Source organism: Aptenodytes patagonicus, chromosome 4, assembly GCF_965638725.1.
Source record: "Aptenodytes patagonicus chromosome 4, bAptPat1.pri.cur, whole genome shotgun sequence".
Lineage (NCBI taxonomy): Eukaryota > Metazoa > Chordata > Aves > Sphenisciformes > Spheniscidae > Aptenodytes > Aptenodytes patagonicus.
In genome coordinates this window covers 71,206,210-71,225,108 of record NC_134952.1, presented here as the reverse complement: position 1 = coordinate 71,225,108, position 18,899 = coordinate 71,206,210, and the positions used below count along the sequence as shown (strand labels likewise).

At 38.3% G+C, this 18,899-nt stretch overlaps 1 protein-coding gene across 4 annotated transcripts in view; it reads right to left on the bottom strand.

Annotated features, from left to right (window-relative positions):
- Positions 1–18,899, bottom strand: part of INPP4B (inositol polyphosphate-4-phosphatase type II B) — a 328,856-nt gene that overhangs the window by 53,445 nt on the left and 256,512 nt on the right. For 3 of the 4 annotated variants that reach the window (XM_076337143.1, XM_076337145.1, XM_076337141.1), the window contains exons 18-20: positions 17,060–17,272; positions 10,821–10,965; positions 173–345 (exon numbers count right to left, since the gene is read on the bottom strand). In XM_076337143.1, the coding sequence (XP_076193258.1) occupies positions 173–345; positions 10,821–10,965; positions 17,060–17,272 (531 nt within the window). The remainder of the gene's footprint in view (positions 1–172; positions 346–10,820; positions 10,966–17,059; positions 17,273–18,899) is intronic. The other variant, XM_076337142.1, reaches the window with a different exon arrangement.

The window sequence follows — 18,899 nt, the reverse complement described above, 5'->3', positions numbered from 1 at the left end:
TTCTCTATCACATTATAAAATATTTAAGTGCATGTAATGGAAAATATATGAAAAAGTTGTGTTAAATTGGAAAAAGAAAAAAAACAACAAAAAAGGAAAAACACAAACACTGGCATGAATAGTATGCTTAATTATAACAACAGTAGGAGATAAGTGACACAAGACAACCTACTGCTTGACTAAAGACGATGTCTCTTCTTAGGGTCAGCATCAAACATTGTGGCAAACCACAGGCAAGTTCCTGGAGCAGAACAAACGCCATCGATTGCTTCGCCCTGGTCACCACCTCTCCCATGCAGTCCTTCAGCGTAATCACCAGGGGATAAAGCTGTTCATACCAGTCACCTAGAACAAGACAGATCATCCGTTCCAAAACAGAAAACTTGCAGTGAAAATCCTTTTCAGAATGGAAAGAGGGCTGCAGTGGCTGCGTAGATCGTCCTACGCTTTAAAACGACACTGCAGCTCTATCCTAACCATTGTGGTATAGCAAACACCACCAGAGAATACACTTAGAGGTAGGACTCCAGCTTACCACTGAGACTGGGGCTAAATCCTTGGCCTGAACCCAACTATATCCTGAAACAATGACTTCTTAACAGACCTAACTTCTCTGTAAAACTTGCATTAAAGTGTCATAAACAGAGCACACAGAGATACACGTGAAAACTCATTTAGCACAAGATGAATATGGTGGAAATGAAGATCTGTTCTTTCCATCACTGACAACTTGCTATCTAAACAAATGAAGTACCATCAAAATAAAAAAAGGGGGAAGAGCCTATATTTAAGAAAAAGTGGGTGCTGGAAGGCAAAACAGAAAACAAATAGATATCTGGAAGGATATTATCTGTTTAATGTATAGGCTGGAAAAATACTAACCTTCAGGTCACATTCCTTTCTCTTTTTAGCCTCTCTCTATATTGTTCTCTTTAAATATTTAGAGGTATTGAACTCATTATTTTTTTAGCTACTTTGAGCAGAGAGATTTAGAACTATTTTGTAATATGTTTTGCTCTGTTAGAATATATGCTAGGGATATCAGAAAAAACAAGCTAGTGAAATGCTTGAAAAATGGGACTCCTTAATACATTACAAATGAAACTAAGAGATAAGTAGGAATAGAGGAAAATCAGAACAGCTTACTCAAATTTGCCCAATTACCCAAGCTGTTCCTGAATTTTTCAGGATTTAATAAAATCAGATCTGCATTGTAGTTGCATATGGTTTTGTTTACCCTTAAGTTGAGCAAATTTAAAAAAAAAAAAAAAAAATCACCCTCCTTTAGAATCTATATCTCGGTTTCATTGTTATAGTTTAAAATGACAGAGAAATCAACACTCCAGAAAAATCTATATAAAAATAGGGAGTGTAACTGACTTAATATAGTCCATCGCTGACTCATATTTTCTGTAGATTAGTGTAATTAAGAATCAATGATAATTAAAATCTGTTCCATTTAAATTGTAATTAGGTGGAAGATAACAGCACATTGTTTCAGGTAACACTGAGTCAGGCCAATGAAAGACTCATTAGTACTGAAGAAGTTCTTTAGGCAGGAAGACACAGCTGCCTGTTGCAAAGTCAGTTTGGCTATGCTCCAGAAAAATAGGTAAATGAATAAAACTGTAGCCAAGAAGGCTGGAGAGAACTTTGAAAGCCAGGAGGAACTGCACAAAAATAAGGCGCAGGAAAGAGGAAATAGGAACAAGGACAGAGCAGTCACAGAGAACAACTTGGGTTCCTTTGCAAATAATGTCTTTGTGGTCAGACGACGTGTGTTTTAACACAGTCATACATATTTAAGTGTGAGTAATACAGACTGAAGAACTGTTCCCTGGAAAACAGCAGTTATGAAGATAGAGCTATCGTGAACAAAACAGAACATAAGCCATCCCCAGTTTCATGCTCCAGCAAAAAGAGGTGATTTTATACATGCCATTGACTAAGAGAGTACTGATACACCGCATGCCAAGGTCTGGTGCACACATTTGAAAGAGACTGCTGAAAAAAATGGAGAGCTTGCAGAGGAGAGCTACCAAGATTTAGAGTTTAATCTCCTTAAGCCTATGAAAAAGGCTGAGCAGCAACTGGATTTCCCCTCTTCATGAGGAGAAAATAAGTACTAACGGGGATGTTTATTCCAGGGAATAAAAGCACAAGAACCACCAAAGGCTGGAGGCTGCTGTGAGACACAGTCAAATTTAGAAATAAGGTAGACAAGAAGGTGTGACATACTGCAAGTCAGACTAGACAGACCGGACAATGTAAACTCTCCTTTCTAGTCTTAAGTTACAGTAATTTATTAAACTGATCAATAAATAAATGGCAAGGAAAGCAACTGCAGCAGAATGAGATTAAAAAATGTAATGCATACTAAACCAGTGAACAGGGCTGTATGTGATAAGAATAGAGTTTGTTGGCTGCTTCTGACTTGAGCAAATAATGAAAAAGATCATACCTGGCCACTTTAAAGTAGACCTGAGCGTACAGCTAATAGACGTCTGTCCCACTTTCATGGGAAAGCAGAGCTGGACACAGACACAGCCAAGGATCTTGCAAGTACTCTGACAGCCAGGGCAAGAGAGAAAAAGCTGAATTTCTAGAACTAGCCACACTTTGTGAACCTGCTATTACGATTTCAGGTTATGTGGATAGGGCTAAAGAGCTTTACTGACCCTCTTTTTCACAAAAGAGGGGGTCACATACTGGCCACAAGTCACGTAACACTTAGATCTGTTTCTACTGAGCTGCCACTTAACCAGTCAATCCGCACTGTGTATTTCCGCGTCTTTAGGAACATAACTTTGTACTTGTCCTTACTGAACTGCATCCTAATATTTCAGTGCTCCATTTCATCAAGATCCATTCTAATCCTGCTCCCACGGAGCTTAAAGCCTCTCCCAGCTTTAAGCATCTGCAAATTTTATAAGCATCATCCATATTTCATAAGCCAAGTCAGTAATGAAAATATTGAATAATACTGCACCCAGAACAAATGTAAGTGGATTCTACTTCACGCAGCCTTCCAGGTTGGCAGTAAACAATGGATAACTACCTTCTATTATAATTTTCCAGATTATTTTGCACATACCTTGTAGTAGTTTCAAGATAATATTTTCACAAGGATTTTTTTGGGGAGACTACATGTTTGGAATACCAACTTACTAACATAAGTAATTTTTGTCAGTAGTAGTTGTGTTAAGAAGGAATTCAAATTTTAGATTCTATTTCATTAAATAGAATCTAAATCTATTTCATTAAATAGAATCTTCATTAAATTTGAGATTCTCAAGGCCATTTTTTCATTAAAGGACATTCATGCTAAATATATGAAAAATAAATCCTACTGAGTATTTAATGTCCCAAAGAATACAGTGCTTTACTTATATACGTATCTTGCTTTGTAGAAAACAATAAAAAAATGTGAGTTTGTAGGAAAACCTACCGTAATGACTAAGGAAAGACAAATTATTTTATTATAGAATATAAATAGAATTGTAGTTGCCAAAAGCAAAGAAGATAAAACTATACCCTCATGTGATTAAGTTATCCGTTACAATCATTACTCCTTGCTTACACTGAAAATTCTTGTCCACAATTAGTACGGCTGTCCAGTCCCCAGAAGGTGGAGCTAGTTAGCAAATCTAAAAGAGGGATGGCATTGTTTCTTGAAAACAGAATATTTATGAATGGACAAGTATATTCTCACATTTGTCCTTTTATTTTAAAGGAAGCTTAGTGTGTTAAGATCAAAATAAGAGGTGTATCACACACTGAGGACTCAGAAAAGACAACTCTAGAAAAAAAAAAATCTATATAGTTGCTCAATCTTTGGTCTGTTAAAATCACCATATATCACTTGTTATGCAGGATATCCTGTTGCAAATACTCCAGCAAGAATATAAATCAGGGTCATTCATTAACAATGCACAAAGCTCCAAATATCCATCAGAAGCACTTATTTATAGCAAATACTGCAGCTTTTAACTTGCTCCTTGAAACGGAGAAGCACTGTGAAACTTAAGTTTATGAAACAAAAAAAAAGCATTGTATTTTGAAGCTTACAAGTAAATTCAGTAGAATTTGGAAAATAAAATTGTCTTGTATGCAAAGGATAAATATGGAATATTAATGAAATTCATAAAGAGACATTAGTTGTAAAGGGAGCTTTAAAATCCTGGCCTAAATTCAGGTTTAGATTATCCCGATCTATCTTGCCACAACCGTTGTGAGGATACCGCTTTGTTACGAGTCACTGCTTACATGTTCAAAAGAGTTTGGGAGAGGTGCAAGATGCCCTACAACTCCTCCTTCATGAGAAAACTGGCAGTCAGCTCAGAATCAGTTGTTGCTGTAAAAAAGATGCAGGGGTCCAGCCATGGCTCAGGACCTCTACTCCTACAGAGACTGATGATAGCTTTGTAGAATCACTAAGGGAAGGGAATAGTACAAATTATTGCTTTTGTGTTTAATGCATTCAAGGACTTACACACATTTGACAGTTCAGGTGTCAAATTTCTTTTAAGTTAAAATTGCAAGATTTGCATCCCCAACACAGCAGAAAATCCTTTGAAAAAGACCGAAGAATTAACTGAATGAGTAAACATCTCAAAAAAGACATTGGGAGCAAGAACATAAGCAACGAGACTACGGGATGACTGTCAGGTCGCTCAAATGGCAAGGGCAGCCTGTCCTGTTTGGAATATTTAGCATCCAAACAAAAGAGTCAAAGCCTACTGATGAAGCAAGGAAACTCAATTCAAAAATCATGCCAGTCAGCCTTTGGAAGGGAAACTAAAACAAGGCATAAAAGCCAAACACATTAAAATGCAAAATGGAAGGATGGAATTAAAAGAAGTACTATCACCACTATGCAGTTAGTGTAAGATTAAAACAAGAGTATGTGCAGCACAAGCACTGAGTAAATACTCCACCTTCCATTGCTAACAGAGAGTTGTGCAAGTTCGGTTTATGACAGGATTTGTCCTTTGGTTTCTGGAAAATGCCCTTCAGTCCCATGTTCTCTTAATCAACGTGCCTGCACAGGCAAATGACCTGCGAAGCATCCAACTAGTTATTTCTACATGCTAATACTCAAGTTGCAATATGACAAACTGCATGTTAAATTTGATAAAGTTTGGCAGAAAAGCAAGCTCCTGCTTTTTTCAAAATCAGACCCACTGAAGTGCTTATTAAAATGTGCTGGTAATCAAACAGGAAAAGCCCTAAGGCTTTGAAATAACAATCCTATCTCCTTTTGCCCTGGCAACAGAGAAAAAAAGCCAATTCTGTCACTGCTGTCTGCACCACCTAAAAATCAGTGGAAATCTTTGATGGCTTCAAGTCACCTCAAAATTTAAATGGTATGAAGTTAAAAACTAAATATGGAATTAAAAGCAGAAGAAAGCATAACGTCATCTTCTTAAAGAAACAAAGGGCCCTAGAAACGTAGGTAACGGCAGCTACCCACAACTTAGTTTTTCACTGTAGCTAATCACTTATTCCCTTATTACCTGAACATACAAATAATCTGTGATAGGCTTGAAATAATAGAGGTCAAACAACATAAACGAGGAGTTGTCTTGACATCACAAACCGAACGTTAGACAAACTCTAATGTCTTAATGAAAAAGGCAAGCAAAACAAACCAACCAATCCAAAACAGTAGTAACCACCTCAGAAACAGCTAGTGCAAACGGCATGAAATAATTAACCCACAGAGTCTCAATTTACTCACCTAGCATAGCAACATTCTTCTGAATCTTTTTTTTTTTTTAAGGGAGGTTTAAAAACTGACTTAGTAGAGTTCACGTATTCAACTTTGCGCCATAAAAATGTCAGCTTCCTACTTCTTCATCTTGCCACTCAGCTCTTGGAGCTCAGTTTAACTCCAGTATGAGGGCTAAGCTCTTTGAGAAAGGATGAGGTTTTATGCTCATAATTCTGCAGCATTTCTCAGAGGAACACCAAAACCTGCTTAAGTCTTCCTGGTATTTCTGCAGTTAATATAATAGCAGTCTACTTTGCACAGTTTTGGTGTCCAGAAGAACAATTCTAAATTCTTGAGATTTATTATTCCATTGTAATAATCTGAGATTTTCTATACTGTCACATGGATTAATAGTGAAAACGGAAACAATCTAATCATACATATACAAGTGTCCCAGCAGCTTTAGTAACAATGGAAGCAGAAAAACAGAAAAAGAAGGCAATGGCAATAACAGACATCAAGCTAAGGAACTCTAATATACTCAAAACATGGGAGTGATGGATAAACCTTCCTCTAGAAGTGTTGTGCAACCAAGTATTCTGATGTCTTGTTTAAAAAAATAGTTTGTCGATTCAGTTAAGTAGTCTTCCTTTCCCTTACACATTTTTAAGCTTCCATCGATAGCCGAACTACTTAGAGAAAGTACTGCTGAAGGGGTTCTCTTATCTGCTGGGCTACGTATAGCTCAGTTAAGGACCCTATCAAAAAGAGAAGGATGATACAAAAGTGAGAGGGAAAAGAAAAAAAACAACATTGCATTGGGAGGGATGCACTGAAAGGATGCAGTGCCCACCCCTAGGGCACTGAAAGACAGAAAGGTTTAATGTAGACTTAGAGAGTCCCCATCAGGTATCATATTATTCAAGAAAAATTAACCCACATATGCCTGTAGCAATGTGGCTATGAACAGATGTTTTCCTTCATTCCAGCTAGGAAATATGCACCATTCCCCAGGTGCTCTTTGCTACCTATGCTGAAGGTTACCACTGGCCAATTCATCTGCCCAACAACACAATTTATATGATTCCATAATTCACTTCAGGCAAAATCCAGGTGCAATCACACTGCCAAATTACATCGTTTAGGATAACGGGGTGGATTTTGTATGTAGCAAATTAGGGAGTACTCACACAGAGCCAGCGGAGGAATGGCTGGGTGATAGTTCTGACGGTGTGGTACAAGGAGCAGAGGAAACAACAGCCTCTTTTAGCAGCACAGCTAAACATGGAGATCTGTCAGGGGCTGTGTAAGTGTAAGAGCAAACTACTGTGTTTCACTGGCACCTCTAATGCTGCAGGACAGGCTTTCACATTCTGACTCCCATGGAAAATGAAAAGGCAAAAATAAAAATAATTTCATGTTGTCAAGTAGTTCTCCAAGGCAAACCGGCCTAGAGTTAAAAGAATAAAAAAAACCCCAAACCCTCTCTTTTAAAATCCATCTACTCTTCCTGATTTATCCTGCAGAGAAATCATAATCCTGCAACTCATGAAACCATAGTATGTTACCTTGGTAACTGATAACTCAAATTCAGTCTTAAGAATACACTCAAAGGTCAGACTGCATGAAAAGTTAGGCTAAGGAGGGTATATTTCATGTTGAAAGGTAAGTACAAGAAAAAGGTGCCACCAATATTTCTGATTACAAAGATTCCATACAATAAATATAAGCATGTTGGGAAAAAAAGAATAAGATCACACGATGTCAACACTGAGGTTGCAAATATAAACCTATCTTAGGAAGCTCTGAATATATGTTATGCCAACATCTATAGTTATAGGCATATGCTATTGCTTAAAAACATCAAATTATTGTCATAACATTTTCTACCATCTAAAATGAACATGTGTACATTCTTTGACATTTTTTCATTGTTATGAAAATTTTCTAGCATGTATATGCTAGAAAAAAATTGTATTAAAACAGTCAGGTTTACTAATATAAGCAAACATTTCATCCCATACTTTAAGGCATACTTTTCAATGTTTTGGTCAAAACCACGGGTATTCCCCATTTTTCTTACAAACAGCAGCACAACTTTCCTTAGGATCAACTCCAGCACTGAAGCAGTTTCAGACTCAAAGATCTATCTGTGCCCATACATTTGCAGTGTTAATGAAATACATTATGCTCAAATTATGGTATAATATATAATCGCAAGATATGGCAAGCTTTTCATGTACGTAATGTTTGTGAATTGTACGTAGCATAAAATTCTGTAATTTTAGAAACATATCTATGGGTGTAAACACAGTATGATTTTATATCTAGGAAAAAGTTATGAACCCATACAACCAGGCTTCAAATATAAAATGGAGCAGAATTAAGGCAAAATTTTGTAACCCTAAGCTTAGACTCATAACCTCTATGTAGGTGCTTCATGGTGCATCCTCAGGGCTTCATGTCAAACTTAAGAGAGGGAGGTGCGGAGAAAAACAAACATATGAAACCACACTCTCATAGAGAAGTCAAGCATGAAAAATTCTGGCCCCAAAGGCAATGGTTTTGAAAACCATTAGGCAACCAACTTTGGCACACACTTGGATGGTTCTTCAGAAACCTCCATCTTTTAAGTAAGTCCTATGAAAGAAAGCAATTTTAAAATGTCTCAATTACTACATTGACTTTGAAAGTCCTGTAAGCTGTCAAAGGCACTGCATGATGTTTTCATGAAAATATCATTAGGAAATGTCTTCCTCAAAAAGCAGGACATGAAAACAAAGCGATCTGCCCCATAAATCTCCTGCAGTTTCCATGTGATGGGGTGTTGCAGAACACTCAACACAATTCAACAGAAGCACTGACTCTGCTCTCACAGAAGGGCACTTGTACTGATTCAAGAAAAATAGGGAAGGCCCTGAAATGAGGGAAAAAGAGAAGAATTTATTCCAGTGCCATAACATCTTGATATTTTGTGTGTCCTTGGCTCCAGAAGACAACTCCTCAGCTGAATGAAACGCGTCTATAATTGTCTAAGCATTACAATTATCATTATTGCTTAGCAAGAGGTGCCTTTCATTCTATTTGATGACTGCTTATTATAGTACTTAAAAAGAAGTAACTTTTAAGTTCTTTTGGCTTTGTGAGCTAAAAGCTCTAAGGAATGTTTTCATTTGCCCATGTAGCGTGTGAGTCTGAATCAAAGCTAAGAGCACGCTTTTTTATAATTACAATGAGACTCAAATGGACTGGTTAAATACATTTCATGGCCTATACAGAATAGCAGAGGACATGTTCAGGGGGTTGAAGAGAGTGAGGAAAAATCTGTAAACATTCATGTTGCTAAGCATGTCAGAAAGCATCCAAAAAGAATTATCCTAATCATGACTTTTTTCAGACGGGGGAGGGAGGGGGAAATCTGAAGTTTTGTTCCATAACCATGAAATACAGATAAAAACCAGTACATGTGTGTCTATGTATACACGCACAAATGCACTGCAGTAACTTGGGGGAAGTTTGGGTGAAAGCGTACTACTACTTTACCTGCAAAACATTTCTAATAGATATACTGGATTTCTGCTAACAATAGCAGAAAAGCTTGTTAGCACCAGGGCGAAGAGAAGGGAATTAGGTACAAGAACAAATATTCAAATTTTTTCTTTTGATCAAAATCAGTATGCTTGCGTTCACTTTCTAAAGATTCTTTCAAGTTGACAACTACACCTACCTCACTGTTGAATATTTGTACCTTCTTATCTGAAAAAGGTCTGAAAAATGTAGAAAGCTAACTGCGTTGATACTTTGCACCTGCAAGCCTTCACTAGAGAACAAAGATGGTATCATCTCTCCCTCTAACATTATAGGGATACTTGCCTGGTAGACAGAAACTCAAGAGAAGCAAACAGATAAGAAATACTCTGGTCTCTGGACTATTCATGCAAAAACAAGTCCAACACATCTGGCACTGAAAACAAGAATTCCAGGATGCCAGCACAAATCTCTCATACTGGTAAAAATGCTGATGTTGCAGCTGCATTAAAAATCAATACTATAACCAAAATCTGTCACACGAAACTCACCAGTACTACACAAATGATACACAGCTGAAAAAACAGTTTTAATTCTTGTTATGCAAGAAAGAAATTACAAATGAATTCTAATAACTTTAAAACCCTTGATATAAAATTTTGTCATTAAAATCGGGGGGGGGGAGAAGAGCATGTAAAGGAATATATAGGATAAAATATACAACTAAAAAAAAAAACCCACAAAATTATACAAAGCTCCACAAAATAAAGTGGTTGTGGGGTTTTTATTATTTTGTGGGGTTTTTTTTGTTTGTCTGTTTTTTCAGCTGAAGAGTGGCACAAGGGTTGGTTCTGATTTCCTTATCTTTGGACTACCACCATCATCACTAAGGAGCTGTTTCATTTGTTGCAACACACTTGCACATCAGAAAGTCTCGTCAGACTTATGAAGCAGATCTAATCTATGCTTAGAGAAAGCAACAAGGAATGTAGCCATAGGAGAGGATCAGAAGATTTGGTGACAAGCACCTGCTGTGGACAAAGTGTTCTTCGCATCATCTCATGGAATCACTCTACTTAGCCTTCAGTATTGACACAGACTGACAACTGTATTCAGGGAAAAATTAGTTTTAGCAAATCAGAAAACAAAGATCAGTATATCTCTTCAGAAAAGTGGAAGGGTTTACAGGAGAATGACGCTGAAACAGAATGTTCACCTTTCCTTACAAGTTTCCTATGGGGTAAGACACGCTTCAATTTTTTTTCTCAGAATGGTATATTCAAGTAAAATCTAAAGTAAAATAAACTACATCAGCTTTCAAAGGAAAACATTGTGGTTTCAAAAGGTTTTCATTGTAGCACAAAAAATTGAGCACGGCAAGCAGTTTGAGCACACAATGGAGCTGTAATTTGATAAATAGCCTTCCATCATTCAAGGCTACAACTGTGCAAAACCTTGCTAGCAGCACTCTCATCAAAGATACTATTGACTCTTCTCTGTATCATTTTTCTGTGACTTTTTCCATTTTTCCTTACTCTAGTCAATGATTTAAAAAAAAAAAAAAAAAGAAGTTGCTTACCACCTGTATGCAACACCTTGCAATCTGCTGCTGAAGGGTCATTTTCACCCTCTTTAATGTTGCTGATGTTGTCTTTTTCAAGCAGTCTGTCCACCATGGCAATAACGCAGTTTAAACTCTTTCCCACATTGGCCCACACCCTGTCCTGAAAAGAGCATAATTATCACTGCACATTACTGAAGAAGAAAAAAAAAGAGACAATACTAACTTCTTATTAACACCTTAAAGTGGAGAGAGACGTGCAAATCACTAGAAATACTACCAGAAATATTAGGTGTCAGCATATTATCATTTTTCTCATTCTTCAGCCTACTACCAACTTAAGCCTTTTTCATGGAGTTTTTTCTTGCAGTGTAAATGACTGAACTGAAACTGTTCGGGTATTTTAGACACTGCAAAACACACGTGCTTCAAACTCTACATGAAAATGCATGCAAAGTTTCAGGTCCAATCACAAGGAACTGAGCCGTTCGTCTATTTGAAATAATACAGTAAGAGCGTAGACATTCAAAGCCTTGCCAAATCAAATCTTGTGTGCAACTGCCAGTTTTGCCATAGTACTTGACAACCTCTTTTTGATAATTTAACACACCCTCCATTTTATCACAACAGTTACTCTGTTAAAGCAAATGTAAAATTAAAGGACTAGAATGACAAACTTGCTATCATGCCATGTTTATTAGGTAACACAGTTTCAATTTCGTTCTTCACCTCTCACGCAAACTGCAGCCACCACACTTAACTGAGTTTATAATATGAGAATTACAGAAGTAATAAAGTGATAGAAGAAATTCTGTACAAGCAGAGTACAAAAGAGATAATGTGGAGTGAAAGAGCGAGCTGTTACGGAACAGAGATATAGGAAGCGTCCTTCAGGTGCTGGATACTAGAGAAATTGAAGCTCTTGCACCTGCTTTTGTGGGGCTGAATAAGAAAAAGGAAAAAACCAAGCCGTACAAGAAATGAGGCTGCACACAGGGCTAGCAATCAGACTAAAAACAAAACGTAACAAACCCACAAAAACCCCCCATGTACATGTTTTAATGCTGAGTCATTCTGAAACTAATGCAGACCAATCAGTTTGCCTGAGGGTTAAAAATGGGAAGATAATATCACTGCTTTTCTTTCTACTTTATAATAGCCAGAAGCATTATGTATACGTCAGGCCTTCAGGCGTAAAAATAGAGTTGCAAAAGACAACAAGAGAAAAGGTTGAAGAAAACTGAAAACTCAGAGAAATACCATAGTTCCATATAAATGGCAACACTTGGAAGTTGGGTGAAGGCAAAGTTAGAACTACTACTTAAGCAAACATTTAATCTAAGATTTATTTTTAATTACATGCCACACTCCTTGGGCCATTATCCTGACCAGAGGGATCTGATCTTTTCCTTCTCCGTTCCCTCCACTTGAGGGCACACCCTGTGCAAGCGGGCATCCTGCCCTGAGGGACGTGACGTGGGCCTGCAGACAGGGGCATGTCCTGGCTGAATCTGTACAGCAACACAGATCCTCTCCTCCAGCTCCCCAAACCTGATTCCTGGAAAGATCTTGTAGGGCTGCCTTAAGGACAAGTGAGCGCCTAGTGTTACAGGTGGATGTAGAAACTATGGTTTGATCCTCTCCCTAGATAAACCTGTTCCTTGACCACACTATGGAAAAGGTATTGTTGATTTACAAGAGGCAAGAAGCTGGTCACTCTCAAGCAGAACTGCATTTAATCCACAAACTATTTTTTTTTTTTTTTAAGTACTGCATGTACAATGCAACAAGTGGAAACATCTGCACCTGTACGCATGAAACAAACCATTAGACACATGACTGTCTGATATTCACATGCATAGATACAATTTAAAGCCAAAGACAGAGGACAGGTATAGAATCCTTCAAAAGTTTCATCCTGTATGTACCTCAAGCGTTCCTGAAAAACATTTAGAATATGGGTGAAATAATTGATTTCCACCACCCACAAGCATTATTTTTGGGAGAAGGATTCTATGAAGAGCAACGAAATACTGCAAATAGTAAAAATTCCGGCCCCAAATAGCTGCAAGTTTTACCAGAGAGTAGCAGGGAACTTCAGTCTTTCTATTCGCTGAAGTTGCTGAGGTATATGGACTCATGTTGCTCAATGTGGTTGCAGCAACGTAATTCCCCTTTCCTTCCTCTGCTGGGGGACTTCAATCCCAACACAAAGAGTGTTAAGCTCTTAGTGAGCATCTGGAGTTATTGCACAAGCAACACAAATATGAGCCCTTGTTTTATTTTGGAAAGAACACTTTCCGCTTTTTAAACCAACTATCAACCCAGCATTGAGATGTCTATACAATATTCACACAAACATTCCCTGAGGGTTTAGAAGCAAATTTCATAAACATCTGTTGACAGAAAGCTCACTTCTGTTATCATATATCTGGTCTTTTTACATATGGGCAAATAAGACAGAGGGAGCAAGGGCCTCTCCCACAGCTCTTTTTCTCCACATAGGAGGTTCCTAGAATAAGAAGCTATCGTTATAGGCAGACAGAAAAAGTAGATGTGTCTACTGTTCGTTGTGACGTTATTCTGTCTGCGCCAAAGATGGGCACGTTTTTCCAAGAGGGTTGCTGAAATTCTGCAGTTTGGTAAGAACAATTCTCGAGTAAAAATGCAGTTTCCAATCAATGAAAATCAAGTGACTCCCTATTGTTCTCCTCGAGAAGAAATCCATCCATTTCACATTCTTTGTCATCCCTTACTATTCCCGTAATGTTTTCCTGTAGCCTAGCACACTTTCAACCCACCTTTCACCTTCTTAAGTCATCTATTTTCAATTTGCCTAAGAACTACCTTACAAGTGATCAGTTTGCAGCATGTGCCAGGTTGAAGGACAAAATACACCCACAGCCTCTCAAGTAAAGCATTCTTACAAGCCCTCTGTGTGAAGTGAGGGATCAGAAGAAAATAAGTCTGATTTCTTGACATACTGAAGTACTGAGACCCTAGATTCCTGAGCAGGATGCTTCTCCGCTGATACCAGTTTCCCCACCAGTTGCTGTGGAGCTAATTGGATGGTAAGTTTACTGCTGTGGTGTGAAAGAACAAGGTCTCTGGCTCCCTCTCATTACTGCTTCTTTAAGTTCAAAAGTCAAGCCAATGACAGGGAAAGTGGAAATCTGTAATAGAGCTTGACCCCGTTGGGACAAGGCAACAGCACATTGAAATCTTCTACTTCTTCCAAATTTCAGAAGCCATTTGGGACATTAAGGCATCCCGGCACATGTGGTTAGGTGTTACTAGTTAGAAATGGCCATGGTTGCACTTCTCTTGCCGTCTCTGCTGTGGCACTGGCAGGCATGCGTGCATACTCATAATGAGCTCCATGAAAAGCTAGGCCTTGGCATCACAGACAGCTGGGCACTTTTCTTAGGATATTTAAAAATGAACCTGTAAAATATATCTCTCTCATCCACGCAATTCAAAAAACGTAATTCATTTCCATCCGCTGTGCAAGTATCATGAAAAGCAATTCAACTCCCTCATTTCAGAGAGCAGGAGTGGAAACTATTTTCCTGTCATTGCATCTGACTGGATGTCTTCCTTCTAAGCACTGCCGGCCAGTGGAGTCCCAGAGGTTGTCTTTTTGTTTTTAAAGGATTCTCAGGCTTTCTAAATTCACTACAGAGCTCCTTGGTCATCTCTTGTCCTTCCATATACACCACTACTGTTGCACGCTTTACTTGTGCCAAGTACGACACAGTGATTGCATTCCCCCGTGCTCTGCAGATACCGTGTCTCCTTCATGTGGGTTGATAGCCATATATTACCTTAAGGTCCTTTTGAGGTATGCTCATAGGTAAAGCAAATATCTTAACTAAATGTGCATGAGCAGCACCCTCTTGTGATGTGACAGTGCTTTGGCATAGAATGTATCATACACAGGTCAGTATTTCAGACCTGTGTCTGAGTACCATGTCAGTGTTTGTACAAAACTTATTGGAAATGCCATTTTATCTGTTCTGTGTAGCTCCAACCACATTAAGTAGTCAGTCAGAAATGCAGAGCAGAAACAGCTCCAAGTGGCAATGTGCCCACCTTTTCTTGTATTATACATGACAACATGCTTTGTTCCCTCTTGCAGGAAGGTTCTAGGATAGCAGAAACAGCTGGCAAGAGAAGAGAATATCTACCCAGAGGCAATCTAAACTCTCAAGTTAAATATTTTTCCTTTAACAGTAATGCTTTACTACTGCCTATGTGTAGTGCACCAATATAAATAGCTCAATCCATACTGCTGTCAGCAACTCTGGGATGAATATTTGTACTTGGTATCAAAGAAGAGAGGTGCGACACAGTATTGCTATTAAGAAGGCGGCTTTTTGGAAAACACTGGTCACTCAGTGAAAGGGCGCCCTGCACAGTTAAGAAATTGGGAGTTATTCCTTAAAGGTAAATTTGGATGCCAGGGAAGAGGGTGGATCCACCTAGTTTTTAAACACTGCCTTGAATTCACTTTAGTGATGGTTGTAAGGTAATGCAGTCATTGGAAGTGGATGGAACAGGGTCAGCTTAAAGAGTTGTTGGGCGTCACTGATTTAGATTTTGGACAAAACTAAAATTGAAATTCCAATTGTAAAATGCAACTGTGGTGCTTGATAATGGGGGGGGGAAACGAACAAAGGAGGATATAGTACTGTGCATACAAAGCAATGTATCTCAAAGTTTTTTTCCTTTACAGTTGACTTTCAGAGTAGATTAGGCATTTTTTCAAATTTTACATGCATTTATTCTTCCTCTTTTCATCATGCTAATGACAATTTGATCATTAAAACTCACATTATTCATTACCTCCGCCGACAGGAAGAACTGAAAAATAACGGAAGCCTAATCTTTCAAATTTAGAAAAAAACAAAATTTCTCTAAGATTTATACTGTCTCAAGTTTCACAGTGACTGACTCAGTTTAACTCAGAAAATACTTAAAGATACACTTAATTTTAATCAAGCAGGTAATCCTACTAATTCAGCAGAAAAATAGATACACTTTAAACTAATGTGCTTATATGTTTTAATAGATGAGGACCAAGCACCTGGCAGAAATAAATTAAAAAAAAAAAATCAATAATGGAATACAGTAAAGCTAGCTTCTCTGCAGAGACAGAAGTACTAAATTAAAATACAACTTGCACAAAAATGCTATTTTTCCAATGCAAAATTTCTCCCTTTTATCAAATCTATTGTGATATTTATTTTTATGAATGTTTCAACAGCTGGAAACAAACATTTTGGCTTTCATTTCAAGGAAAGAAGAATCATTCTAGCCCCTCAGGTTGTTGAGAAAACATGAAAAAGTTAATACAAGGCTCTAAAACCAGAAGACAAATAAAAGAATGAGTTAGTTATTGTTTAAATCTCATGACTACTTAATGCATGGGGTTGGAGATAACTGTATTTTCTCTAGAAGAAATATATTCTTCTTCCCTTATTTGTGGTATGGATAAAAATTACAGTTCAGGTGTAAGTACTGTAGCTCACACAGGTTATTAATTATTTACAATAGAGTTTAATCTGCTGGCATCCTTTACATTTATGAGAATACAGTGATGAACTGAAAGTATGAGCCTTAACTGAATAAAAATAGCTTGAGTTCAGGGTGCACTACAAAGAAGCAGATCTATTATGAACACATCCACCAAAATAATTAATTTACAAAATCTCAGCCATATAAATAATACAAATCTTTGAAAGATATGCTAAGAATGTTAAAATCTAAAAGCCACGTTTAATTCTTTTATGCAATTTCAGACAACCTCTAAGAACAGAGTCTGAGGGAAACAGCTCTGTTTTGCTAAGGGTTAATTCATGTGTATTTAAACTATTTATATTCAGCCTTGGGAGAAAAGAATTTTCCCTCATAATAGCGTATGCTGTTCCAGTCGTCTTAAATCTGCCTAACCAGCAAAAAGAACTCAAGTAAGAGCAAAGAAAGACTATTTTCCTGTCTGGGCAAGAAGATAGTTCACCATCCTCACTGTTACATGCGCAACCAAGCAGTCACACAGAAGCACATTGTACTTCGGAAAATTCTTTCAAGTTAGTTTCAAAATATACAATGCATCTGAAAAATATTATTTCACAGTTTTGCACTCCTTCCCCCGCCCCCCCAATAACGTGTGACAAGGACACTTAGGGCTTGTATTTGTTTATGCTGATTTGTAGGGTTTAGGATTGAATACCAACCAAGAGTTTCTGACTACTTACCCACTCTTCCTCATCATACTCAGAATGATGGGGTATAGAGTCCTGTCTTTTAATCTGAGAAGGATGATCCTGATGCTGTAAATCACCCCCCTCTTCCGCACTGTTTCTAGGCACAGCTGGTTGCTTGAGGACACAGCCAGGCCGGGCTGTGTATAGTGCTAAAAGGGCACTTCTGACCAGCTGATCCTTAAATGCATGCACAAATAACTCTGTCTGGAAAAAACAAATAAATGAATGAAAAGGTTAGACCACAGAATGCAATACTGCAACATAGCTATTATAACACTGAATTACCCTTAGGCAGAGTGGATATTTGTTTCAGACCAGCCTGAGAGGCAGAAAACAAAGTAGACCAACAAACAATGAGGAAAAATTCAAGGGTTTTGGGGACATCGTCACATTCTACAATCCCATTGTTCTAAGGATTAACACAAAAGTACAGTATCTGTCATAGAGATCATCATCTTTTCACACAATCCTATTTTATTCGAGTTCCAAATTTTGCCTGCAGAGACGAGCCTCTACAAGAACCAGTTCCAAGAGTAACCAACCACTGCTTAATAATTTCCAAGTAAGTGTCAGATAAAACGTGATTAACAAATTTAAGGATCTTATTAAATAAAACCACACCACTCTGCACTGAGATTGCAGTATCTGCAAAAGCAGTGTTTCCACACATAAACTTTGGTACATGTAGGTATCAACCCAGATATCAGGGCAGGTGATGACATCTGATTTCTAGCTTTATTTTATTTATTTTTAAAGAAAGGAAACCTTGAAGTAGTGTTTCCAGGCTCTCTGAAGATGTTATTCAATCACTGTATCATTTTTCTAAATCCTTCTTGTTGACTGTGACAGCTGGAAGTTTACCCTATTTTTAAAAACTTCCAACCCTCTCTGCATTAATTTATCTCCCTTTCACCCCAACAAGAAAAGGAAAATGCTTTCTGCATACGGTCTTTAGCATCTCTAGACTCTGTCTCCACGTAACAGCGCTTGCTGTTGCCACCACTCTGCCACGCATGCCCATCTCCTGCTGTCCCACACAACATGTGGCCCTACCTCCGCTACTCCTCTCTCTTAGGAGGCTGGCCTATCCGCTCCCTCAGCTGACACAACTTACTGAACAGGAGAGGGTGAGGTGCAAGCACATGTTCCCTTTCACTACAGGGCGGTAACCACTAGCAAAGCCACAGTGAGAGACAGCTGGGAAGAGTCACAATTTTGGTTACTTCAACAGCATTCAACAAGGTTCTTCTGTCAGAGCGGGGAGAGCATGCACCCTGTCGTTGTACCACATCCCACCCAGGCTGCTATAGCTCCTCTCCCCGGTCAGAGGCCCTGGATCACAGGTGATGACAAAACACCGTTTCGCATTTCTTTCAAAGCACAATTACCTGAATTTATTTATCCCAGGTCAGTGGGATTTAGCTGCCTTCCTATTTACCCAGAACATAGTGGATTGGCATGTGCAGATTCAGATGCTGAACTGCCTTTGTGCACACAATCGCAATTAAACAGGCATGCGGAAAAGTATGTAGATAAGAGTCAGAGCAACCAGCCTGAACAAGCAAGTCACACAAAGCTAGGAAATGCTAGAAATAAAGGTTGCCCAGCCAAGCTTCATTCAGCCCTTCCATGCTGCTTATGCAAAATCTGGAGGAGAAGTAGCAAAAAACCCCTAACCAAACAAGTTTCAAGTGTCAGCATCTATCTTCCTGGAAATCTTCCTCCCAGTTTCTGCACTTCTTACTTCTATTCTTAACCCATCCCTTTTTGCTAGTTCTTGCTCCCCTTTTGTATGCCCCTACTCAACTTAGTCTTCTTGCTTTCCTGCCTT